The sequence below is a fragment of the Babylonia areolata genome, chromosome 20 (genome assembly GCF_041734735.1).
Source record: "Babylonia areolata isolate BAREFJ2019XMU chromosome 20, ASM4173473v1, whole genome shotgun sequence".
NCBI lineage: Eukaryota > Metazoa > Mollusca > Gastropoda > Neogastropoda > Buccinidae > Babylonia > Babylonia areolata.
This window is the reverse complement of record NC_134895.1, coordinates 34,056,765-34,068,825: the sequence shown is the minus strand read 5'-3', so window position 1 is coordinate 34,068,825 and position 12,061 is coordinate 34,056,765. Positions and strand designations below refer to the sequence as shown.

The 12,061-nt window shown below is 37.6% G+C and overlaps 1 protein-coding gene across 5 annotated transcripts in view; it reads left to right on the top strand.

The window, feature by feature from the left end:
* The first annotated feature begins 271 nt into the window (after positions 1–271).
* LOC143295444 (DNA-binding protein RFX2-like) overlaps positions 272–12,061 on the top strand; it is a 30,534-nt gene continuing 18,744 nt past the window's right edge. Inside the window, exons 1-5 of one of the 5 annotated variants that reach the window (XM_076607144.1) lie at positions 272–347; positions 4,125–4,191; positions 4,938–4,967; positions 8,945–9,065; positions 9,615–9,750. In XM_076607144.1, coding sequence (XP_076463259.1) covers positions 4,135–4,191; positions 4,938–4,967; positions 8,945–9,065; positions 9,615–9,750 — 344 coding nt within the window. In that variant the 5' untranslated portion in view covers positions 272–347; positions 4,125–4,134. Of the gene's footprint in view, positions 348–2,417; positions 2,492–4,124; positions 4,192–4,937; positions 4,968–8,944; positions 9,066–9,614; positions 9,751–12,061 lie in introns of those variants that run through there. The other 4 variants (XM_076607147.1, XM_076607143.1, XM_076607146.1 and 1 more) reach the window with 4 other exon arrangements.

The following is a 12,061-nucleotide window of genomic DNA, read 5'->3' as shown; positions in this document are numbered from 1 at the left end:
GTTATCTGTGTCGCTTTGTTTGCCTTTCAGATCAAGGGTCCCACCAGAAGACTTATCGGTTTCTTCAGTATCAGTCGCGATAGAAAAAATCCCCAAACTAATGGAATGAAGGGAGGGAGATGAGGGCGAGAAGAACAGGTGTGAAGGCGTGAGGGGGTAAATGGGAAGAGAACTGAGGTCGGGAACAGCATGCACACGTGACTATCAATGAAAGACTGCAGAGTTAAGTTCCGGTCGTCCGTCATCAACAATAAGGAAACCCGACAGTCACCCGTCCACGTTATTCATCAGCAAGAGAGCTTAAACACCCGGGTTGAAAGAGAATCTGAAAACACTGAGCAATCGAGGTAAGTTGTATTAATTGCCGTAACTGAACGAGTTGGTTAGCTGTGTTTGAAAGTCGACAAGAAAAAAACCCAATATGTATGTCAGTGTGAGGTATGGTGCCAATAATGAATTGTTTCTCTTGGTGAGACTGTTAGTCTTGGTGACACAGAAACTTCCCGGTTTTGTCGGAGACAAAGACATAGCCTATATAACTTCAAGCCATTGCTGTACCTTGCGTTGTCACCACTGAAGCCGGAGTAGTCAAACAATTGGTACTGAAACAAAGTAACGAAATAATTCCGGCCGTGCAATTTGATAATCTAATCATATAGGCCTTTATGTTTTTGTATATGTATATGTATTTCTTTTGACCACAACAGATTTCTCTGTGTGAAAATCGGGCTGCTCTCCCAAGGGAGAGCGCGTCGCTACACTACAGCGCCACCCGCCATTTTTTTCAGTGTATTATTTCCTGCCTGCAGTTTTACTGTTATACGATGATATATTAGTTATCATATTTATTGAGGGGATGGTGGAGTATCTTTGAAACATTGAAAGATTTGTGAGGGATGTTATTCGGTAAGGCTCAGTCCTGGAAAGGTATGTGTGTAGATTTTTAGTTGTTCAACTGAGTTTTTGTTGTTTTTTGGTGTTTTTTTTGTTTTTTTTTACTTAGGGGGGTGGAGGGGTGGGGGGTGGGGGCCGACGTGCAGGGGGGTGGGGAGGACAGGGGGGCGGCCGGGTTGGGGATGTTATCGGACATTGGTTGGGTCTCATTACGTACTACTCGCGAATGCAGGGCTTTGCTGGTTTGTAACGTTCAGTTGCCGAAAACGATTAAAGCTTTGCTGGTGATACAATTATATATAGTTTTCGGGTAATGGGCGCGTAGTCTTTGGAATGTTACCCAACACAGCTTCCACCTCGACTGAGGTAATAATTAATCAATGAAACCAGTCAGGTTTAAATCCGAGTCATACCCGACTGCGCAACCGTGAGCCAACCGCCCGGCCGGGTCCTGAGCTGGTGCGACCGAGTTGATGATTCTATCGAGGGACAAAGAGATCGTCGAGGGAGTGAGTTTGGGGCATGAAAGCGCGAACCACACAGCATACAATGCCTGTCACATGTGCCAAAAACTGAGGAGACTGAGAAAGTGCCAACGGCACTGACACACCGTCTTCAAGTTCACACCCAAGTTCAGCGGTGTCCTCTCTACACTCACTGAGACACTGGTACACAAAGATTGGGTTCGAACAAAGCAAGTGGTCTGAATGGTTTCGAACACAACAGGAGTAGGCTAACGCCGATACCCCCTCAAGCTATACTTGCACCCGTGTCGTTCTATTGGCTGAGTCAATGGCCAATTCACGTTACCCAGACTAGGGCGTTTTTGTTTTTTTTAAAATCAGAATTTAATGTATAATATATCTATATATAACCATTTTCTTTATTTATTATGTTTGTTTGCTTCCATTCCTCCCCACTTCCACAAACGTAAACGTGTTGGGTTTTGGTACTCAACACGGTTATTGTACATTCCACAGTGACCACATGCCTTTCTCGCTTTCCGTTGCTCGGTGACGGTTAAAATCCGAAGGAGCCTTTGACCTCTGTACAACGCTATCTTACAGACAGTTCCAGTACGTTTCACAAAGAGACCATAAGAATGTTCAAAACGGTTTAACTTATCGATCGAAAACATCGAATCTGCACATAAATCAGTTTGAAGGAAATCATTCTTAGTTATACATGGTGTATGCTTTCCTGCACGAGTTGTCAAGTACGCGCACCCCATAACAGGTTCGTGCGCCATATTGAAAATGGCTTGCGGTCCATTGCGCCTGCGCATGGGATCATATGAGCAGGCGCATTCCGCTTTAAAGAAATAGTGCACAATAAAGTGCGGTAGCATTTTATCGAACAGTCATGAATCCAAACTTGGTTTATAAAGACTTTTTGTTATGAGATATGTATTACTTGTTTTACTAGAAGATTTGTGTTTATTGGAAATTTTACTATTTTCGACCAGAAGTTTAAGTTCCCGGATGTTTGCGCATGTAGACAGTTTGTGCTGACGCGATGAGTCTGGCAACAGTTGCCGTAGGAATAAACGCCATAGACACCGTAGCTGTGACGACTGTTACCCACCAAAAACTCTAAGGTGATATTTCCAATTCATCGGTTGTTTAAATTATGTCGTTATTGTAATTGCTTTCATTCTGAATGTCTTAGCGCAGTTATGAAGTAATTTTGATGAACTTAAGGGCCATACGTTCAGTTTTGTTTTCATGCACGTTGTTGTTCGTTGGGGAGAAAATGGCGAATGGTTTAACGTTGATGTTGATTGTTATGCATTTCGAAACGGCGGTCTTTTCAAATGCCATTGCTGGCATGTATGGTTTGTTTCATGAAACTGATCTTAGGTACCTTGAGTTTAGTATATAATCGAAAAGCACCAGTTTGGCTTTGCTGATCATTGAAAGTCAAAAGTGGGTCAAGCGATCACGGCGCAGTGCAATCGAGGCAGGTGGAAACATGCGTTTCAAAAATGCGGCTATGGCCACCCGCGAGTTGCTTGGTAACACTGAAGCACGAGATCAAAGCACGGGGAAAAATATACGATAAAATCACGATATGTAAGTGCACAAAAAGTTTTTATCACGTATTTGGACCATATGGAGTGGGGGGAAAATCTTTGTCACAAAGCTGTGTCCACAGGGCATTCAGAACCATGTGATTTGGTCAGCCATCACATGGACAGTATAGGTTTCCATGAGAGATGTAGCATGAAACCACATGTCCAAATGTGGTTGTACTGTTACTAGTTCTAGGAAATAAATACAGACCTTTTATCATTCATACCCTTCCCCCCCTTTTTTTTGTTTCTGTGCATGCATGTATCTTGTGTGGGGGGCTTTGCTGTTTAATGGATCATGTGTGTATAAAACTAATGCAGTTCACAAAACTTGTAGTTCTTAACCATGTCACTCATGTATCTGTCTTTGAATAAGGTGTTAATGATTTGCAATGTACCAGTAAACATGAAAGATAGATTTATTACAAATATTCTTGATATTAAGTTTGGAGTATGTTTGGTTTTTACCTTGTTAAGAATTGCACTGTTTACATTTTGTTTGGATTTTTCTTCTTGTTTTCAGCCCCATCTTTGCTAATATCTCTGTGGTATTGCCATCATGCTGCTCATTCTAGATGACTCAAATAATATACTCCCTTATTTGTTCCATTACAGTCTAGCAAAGGCAGCCTACATATAACTAGTCTTATAAATTTTGATAATTTTTTTGTTGTCATGTAGCTATACTGGTACAAATCAGGACTGCTGCTGAGTTATTGAGCTGGTACTCTGTCGTGTATCTTAGAGAAGCAGGATTTACTACAAAGTCCCGTTCACAGGATACATGTGTTTGTAATTAGTACATTTATGCTTGTGTATGTGGAGAATTCAAAGTCAGCCGCTGTCTCTCATGAAAAATGCCCTTAGCCGTATCTGGTGGAGTCAGCATTTAGTTTTGTCAGTATTTTTAGCACACACATTTTGGAACTAAGGCAAGTGAGAACAGTTGAGAAGATTTTTGCTTTGAATCAGTTTCAAGAATTAGTTCTTAATTTCTTTGATCGACTGAATCTTAAATGTCTCTTCAGATTTTATTCAGTTGTTCAGCCATGATTGTGATTACACATGACATGATTACATTTAAATTGATGAGTAAATTTGAATGAGTCAGTACATTATGTCATTAATTATGAAAGAAATGTGTGTACTATATTTTCAGGCTGTTTCCAATGGCAACCCAAACATATGTAACAGATCTCCAAGCCATGAATCCAACAGCAGTTCAGGTTAGTAGAAGTGCACAGATGTGCATTACTTACCGTCATGTACTTGGAATTTTAATAGCTGAATAAGGCATGTTTGAAACTGCTTTTTAAAGATCATATGCTTATCATGGTTCATTAAAACGTTGCCTGATATTGCATCAGCATGTTCCAGGATGGCCATGGCACATACTTTTCGTGTCCAGTTTACACTGTGTGTCCCAGTTGCAAGGATTCCTAGTGGTGTCTTGTGTGTCTGTTATATTGAGCATTGTTCATTTTGTTGTGAATTGATAACTGTCCAGTCAATGCAAGGTGAGTTTTGACATTACATTTTTAGTCTTAGGGAACAACCAGAACAGTAATTCTTGTAAATACACAACAAATGTGATCAATGCAGCTTAAACCTGTTGACACTGAATGTTGGGAAAAAGTATTACAAGTCCATTTGAGATCTCAAGGAATGTAAGAATGTTTTAATTGGACGGTTTCTTCAGAAACATTCCAGTTAAAACGCAGTACTTGTCATGTAGTTACCAACTTAGTTTTAAACTTTTCCAAGCTTTTTAACTTGAGATCAATGTTAAAAAAAAAAAAACTCAGCAAAAATACAGCGCAATAATTTAATAAAACTAAAATTACTGCACATGCATGCACTTGCCTTTAGAACCATTTCCACACATGCTTATCAATACGACATTGTGCATACATAAAGTGATGGTGGTAGTGCATTTGTCCATTATTTTGAAAAATTGCTGCATACCCAACAGGCATATGGATTAGACCTTACTGCTGACGGGGTAAGTCGTGTCACAGGTTGTGTTCTTAACAGTAGTTGATGCTGTTTGTGTGAGTGTATACCTGTAGATGATTTTAGATACAATTACATGTTTATCTCTTTCGTGTGGTTACTAATGACATATATTCTCTTTACCTCATTTCGTACAGTGTTTCTCAGGCATACATGAGGATGTTGGGGTGCTTTGCACTCTTGTACACTCTCACACACAGCACATGAATTTTAAACACAGACAGAATGCATATGATAAATTATATGTAATGATGTTTGTGAGTTCGGTATATTTTCAACATAGAAGTTAACAGCTGATGGAAATTATGGTTACTTTTATGTTACATGTATAAGCAGTGTAATGGATTTTACTTCCTTAAAATCAGTTACATGGTAGAGTTAGTGAGGAAGCTGTGTTGTTCTGTCTGCAGTATGTCTGGGGACAGACTTTCTTAAAAAACCCTTCAGTAGAACTTTGACCAATGATCATAAAAATTAATGACTTGAAAACAGCTAGTCAGATCTTACTCAATGTTGGTCCAAGTTCACAATATTTAAAAAGTATCCTTAGCATTCACTTCCATACTTATAAGCTTATAAATTTCAAACTTTTATGGGGGTTACCAGTGATAATGTTAATGAAATTCAGTGCTTTATAACTATGAGACTCGCAATGTGAACAAAGAAAAAAAACCTAGAGTTTTCTAGTTGCCTGCGCTTATAGACCTCTGTTCCTGTTGATTTCTTGTTGGATTTGGACTGAATATTGTTCCCATTAAGTTTACATGTCATACCATTTTCATGCCATGATACTTAGGCTCTTGCATGTGAATTCAATGCAGAAGTAAAAAAGTAAAGGTATAGAATGTGTCTGATGTTAATAGGGAGTATACTTTGTGCTGTTATTGATTCCAGTTGTATTAGGGTTAGATAAATGCTAAGAAAAGAGTAGCTTCAAAAGCAGCAATGCTTGATCTTGTCCGTTGTGGATGGTCTTCCCTACCTGAAACAAAACAGATAAACGAAGAAAATGGCTGTGACCTGTCAACCAAGATATTGAAAGATATTGAACTTTTTTTCATGATTAATCCTAAATCATATTTAGTCCCCCATACAAACATTTAAAAAAAAAATTTTATCAGTGATATTTTGTCTAGCTTGTCAGTTACAGACTTTTGTTATGAGCAAAAACATTACTGGTTCGAATTACTGCATTCACAGTTCATGTTTTTCTTCACTGCAAATGTAGTGGAAACTCAGTTGAAACTAAAATGTCAGTGTCACATTGAATTCATTGTAATTGTTTGTGGATCAGTGCTACTATTGATGTTTGTTGTCCTTTAAATTGAAAAAAAGAAGACGTGTAGGTATATTTCTGAAAGATGGGACAGTTACAAGTCAGTCAGTTCACTATTCAGTCTCTCTCCCCAAGAGATTTGGATTAGCTGTGGTACACTTTTGATTCTTTCATGAATTAAGGAGATAAAAAAAAACAAAACTCCAAACTTTTCTTGCTGTGCATTTAACCATTGCTGTTTATTAATACTTTCAGTTTTGATCTTTTATGCACATTTCCATCACAGACATGGTCAATTAGTTGTTTTTTTTTGTGGTGTTAACCCAGCCTTTCCTCAATTCCTGATTTCAAATTTACATGACATTATTTCCAAATGCATTGGCATTCAATAAATATTTCATTTAGTTTTTACAGACAGCCAGGATTGTACAGAGCTATGATAAATGGTTACTGAGTAATAGAAAAGTATGCAGGGGCAGTTTGAGTAATTAAAAAAAAAAGGGAAGACAGGAGAGTGAACTGGAGTTTTTGATGAAGTTGATTTTGCATGTGGATATTTGCATACGATTGTGAGGATGCATGCGATATTTCTGTGCCTGAAGCAAGTTATTGGTGAAAAGAGTGAATATATAGTTATCACTTGCACATCACTGTAAGCTTTTTGTTTAGTTTGCATATGATTATGAAAATACTATTTTGATGATGGATTTGAAACACTTGATTTCAGAAACGAAGATACAAACCTTATTGTCTAATTGATGTTAGTAAAACTTTGGCAGAGCTGTGTGAAGAGCTGACTTGTGGTTGGTTTGTGTTAGAAATTGAAGTATGTTTGAACTGATCTCAAGTTTTAGTGTTAATGTCTCCTACTTTTGCACAGTTCTAGGAAATCCTCAGCCATAGATAACTGAATGTTTCTATTTGTTATTCATAGTTAAACTAAGATATCGACGTTGTTTGTTGTTGGTTTTTTTTCAGTTTTATTCAACTTAGGTGTTGTTGTTTTGGGGTGGGGGTGTTGGTGTTGGGTTTTTTTTTTTTTTTTTTTTTTTTTGTGTGTGTGTGTGTGTGTGTTTTATCTTGACATCTGTAGCATAGCCAAAAAATGAACTTCCCATGTCTTAACTCTTTTTCAAGGGGAAAAAATAGGATATGTGGGATACTTTGTTTAAGATAATCTTTATCCAGCCTTGAAGTGGGAGTCTGCAGTTCTGGCATCTCTGTTCAGAAAAATGATAATATTGCACACACAATCATGCTCAATGTGGGTATGGAATGGATATCTTGTCACATTTGATTAGCTAGAATAAATGTATGAATCTATGTGGATTAACAAATCAATAGCATTAGCAGCAAGGCAGAATGAATTATTACAGTATAGCCCACTTAATGTTTTGACTAATGTCGGATATTCCTCAGTTGTTATCTGCTGCCTAACAATAACATACGATGTACAGATTCACCCTTTTTTTTCTTTTCTTTTCTTTTTTTTCTTTTTCAGCCTAGTCTGTATTCTTTTGCTTTACATTCTTTCTTCTCAATCTTCTTTTGCTCATGTGTGGCTGGTTTCCACAATTATCTGAGATATAATTGCTGCTGTGTTGTTGCTTTTCATATACTAAGTTACAAAATTACTTGCATACTTTTGTTTTCTTCTCAGATATTGCTTTGAGTCCAGAGTTTACAGCACTGTTGTTACCAGGAATATAGAGAACATGGTTGATTAAATACTTGTTGGTGACCGCTGTGAATAGAATTGTGGTGCAATTATTTCATTTAGTGGTGGAGGAAGTGTTGATTGTGCTGCTGGTGTATTAGCAGCTGAGTATTTATTTTATATCACTTATCAGTGATCAGGTAACTTTTCTTCTTAGTTTAGGTGCATGCTGTCATCTGTCTAGTGTTATTTTAAGTTGTAATTTCTCCTTGGAAATTGCAAGGTAATGTGTTTTGGATACCTTCCAAAATCAAAGCTCATTTGTAACAATATTAAATATTGTTTTTGTTTAGTATGACGGGTAGCTTTTTTTTCCTGTACAGTTTGAAAAATGTGATGCAGTAACCGTAATTGTTTTCAGTAACTGTAATTGTTTTCTTTGCAAAAAAGAAAAAAAAAAAGAGGACTAAATCTCTGTCTCTCTGTCTCTGTCTCTTTCTCTTAATATACATGCTCGCACGCACGCACACACATGCACACGCACACACATGCACATGCACACACAGTGCACTCATACATGCATGCGCACACACACATGCATGCACATGTGCATTGATTTTCAAAGCATTATGATCCCCATTCAGATCCTTTAGAATATCCATAACACACCTATTTTCTTGTGTTTTATATATAATGTATGTGTAGATATAGGTATATATAGAGAGAGAGAGTGAGTGTGTATGTATACTAGTTGTTTTTTTGTTTGTTGTTGTTTTTTTTCATAATTTGATGTTTAATCTTTATCAGAGATTAGTTTTATCAGTATCTAATGTCCAAGTTTTCGTTTGGAGGGGGGGGGGGTGGGGGGGGGGGTGTTAGTGCAAGACATTTACTTGACTTGGTTTGAAATTGATTATTTGAAAAAAGATATAAGGAAATGAAAAGAATGGAGAAAGAACTTGCAAAGGAACAAAGGGTTTTTGATGCCTTGGTAGAATGGTCTGATGAAATGTGCATGATTGATGTGTTTCAGAATGGCACTGTTGCAAAAGTGGCCACAGCAGATGGAGTGAATGCAGGCCAGAAGATGGCTGGAACCACCACCATTATCCAACCTGCACAAGCCCACTCGGGCCAGCAGTTCATTGTAACAAGTAAGTACACATGTTGAAAAGTTCTGATGTCTTCATATTTGCTCATAAGACAGATAATCTCTTGTTTATGTATTGTTTCTGCTTCAAGTCCTCTAATCCTCTCGAATGTTTTGCTCATCACAGTGCATAGTGTATTCATTGATTTGTAGGTTTTTTTTGTTTGTTTGTTTTTTTGTTGTTGTTGCTAACAGTAGAAAAATTGTGATACTTGCATTGAGATTCAAATTAGTTGGGGTTTTTTGTTGTTGTTGGGTTTTTTTTTGTTTGGTTTTTTTTAGATCATACAACCCTAGACCTCTGTTCCACAGTTATGTAAAGATTCTCACATTGGTAAGCAGAACTGGTCTGACTGTGGTTTGCTAATGACCAGACAAAACATGGTTTTGGTACTGTGAGTAGTTGTAAAAAGATAGTTTATTAAGTCAGATTCTATCATTTTTTAAGAAGTTTTATGTAGATAACTGAAAAGTTATTAAAAAAACAAACAACCAACAACCCCAAAACCGCCATGAAACAACAACAATAAAAGTTTTGCTTGTTATTTTTCAGCTTCCACAGTGGAGCAAGTGGACCAAGGAGGGACAGGGGACACCATCACCTTGCAGCCAGGGACCCAGACAGTGTACCCTGCTCACGTTCAGTACGTAGAGAACAATGAAGCGGGTATCTACGCCAATGGGCAAATGTACGCCACGTGAGATCACAATCGTTAGATGTGCCTGTGTGACTTTTCATTGCTGCGCCTTTACACTGCTGGATTTGCCTGCATGTTGATTGTTGTTTTCCTGGACTCCAGATTTTGGCAGGGGTGGGGGGGGACATTGAGAAACCAGGACAGGGATGTTGGGATGGCATAACCAGTCTTCCAGCTTGTGCGAATGTATTGTTTGTTCGCTGATGTGAAGAAATACTGCAGCAACCAGTTTAATTCTCTCAATGATAATGTAAATATGTCTCTAAACAGAGCACTATTTATTGTACAAAAACAGGTAAATGAAAAAAATGTACACACAAATTATTGCTAGCTTAAACCACAAAATATATCCCTTAAGTCACCATTCTTTTCAGTATCTCATTACAGAATTTAAAAAAAAACACAAATGTTAAACCTGAATACAAGTGTGTTTGCGAGTGTGATTGGACATGTGTTTGTGTGTATGTGTGTGTGAACGTGTGTTTGTGATGGAGAAGGAGAGACATTGTATTAAGGTATAATTTTAGGAAATAACTGGGATAGAACTGATGATTTTTCTTTTTTCTTTTTTTTCCTGGGGGTGAGGGGGGGTCTGGCTGCTCCTCTGCGTCTTGTCTTTTCTCCCTTTACTACTAGCCTTCCTCTTGCTTTCTCATTCTGTCTCCTCACCTGTCTCTTTACTTTGCCTGATTTCTCTCTCTGTCCCCTCAGTTTTAGGGGTTACCCCATACATAAAATAGGATGATTGATAATGCCTCTCATATCCCTGTTTATGTTTGCTGTGATGCTACCTCTGCACAGGCATATCTGTTGTTTCTGTTGTGTTTCTCACAGTTTTCACATGGGGGACCTGTTGAAAACAAAAGTATGTTTGAAGCAACCAGCCACCTGTAGTTTGAAATGAAGTTTTTATGATGCCATATGCTCATTGCGTTTGAGTGGGTGTGGTTGTATACTGAAATCAAAAGACTTGTGGAGCATCCGCAGATAGGATGGTCAAGATAAAAGGAAACAAATTATTTTATCAAGAACAGGTGAGAGAAAAGAAAAATCTTTTTGCTTCAACAGGAACTCCTATGTATATAACAAAAGGGTTTTGCTGACAGATAGTTCGGGCAGACTGGTGCATTGATCATACAGTGCAAGTTCTGGATCATTTTGGACATGCTGATTTAACTTTCCCATTTTATTGTTTCAGTCACTGGAAAATATTGTGATTTACACCCCCGCCCCACCCTCTTATTGTACAAGCAGTAATTGCAATTTAGTCAAAACCAAAAGACATCCGTCAGCAAACACTTTTGAAACTAACATTGATTGGCGTACAGATACTTATTTATGGGTTTGTTTTTTTCTCTTTGTGTGTGTTTCTTTGTCTTACCTGGTTTTAAACTTTTGCTCTCTGGTAATGGAGACATTGTTGGAGAAGGACACTGTTAAATGCTGTCTTGGCCTGGGTGATTAGAAATGAAGAGGGTAAGCTTCAACATAATGTATAGTAGCAGCTTCTGCTTGAATTAGGTGAAATGAAATTTAACTGGTTGAGGTAAATGAGTGTAATTTCAAAGTAGAGTCTGCTATAGAAAGGATGATAATGAAGAATGTGAGATTGTCACTGTGAGGTTTTTTCTTAAATAACTTTAAAGTTATAAAAGAAAATCAAAAGGTGGAATTAGACAAGAGAAGATTTTTGTTTCATATGTTGTGGTTAAGAGTTTAGTTTCTTCACAGAAATATCAGACTGAAAATAGATAATCAGTCAGATATCATCATTTGGGACATCTGAACTTTATCAAATTAAAAGAGTGTGTGTGTGTGTGTGTGTGTGTGTGCATACAGTGGAATTTATTTGTAACAGTTATCAGTGCAGACTGTGATAATTTGTTTGTTTATGTTGTTAGCATTTCTTGAAAAACCAGCTACGGCCAGTGTTAAATAATGTTTTATGTGGGGAAAATACCTTTTAGCTTTGTTGTAATCATCATTACTCAGTGGGTTTTGCTAAATTATCAGAGAATTCTTTTGTGCATATATCACTGTCTGCTGGATATTTGATAATTAAATGATGATTTTGCATAGATAAATAAGATTCCAGCAAGAGACCTATGCCATGAGACACTCATAGATTTGCAGCACTATAGTGATAGCCTTTCATTTATTTATGTTAATGGTATTGGAGTTTGAACACAGTCACAGTGCTTCGACTTGGCATTTCAGCGTACATGAAAAGAGGTTTGAATTGAGAAAAACTCACTGTATACTGACTTGGTACTGGTTTTACAGTCCACTTCATGACGGATGG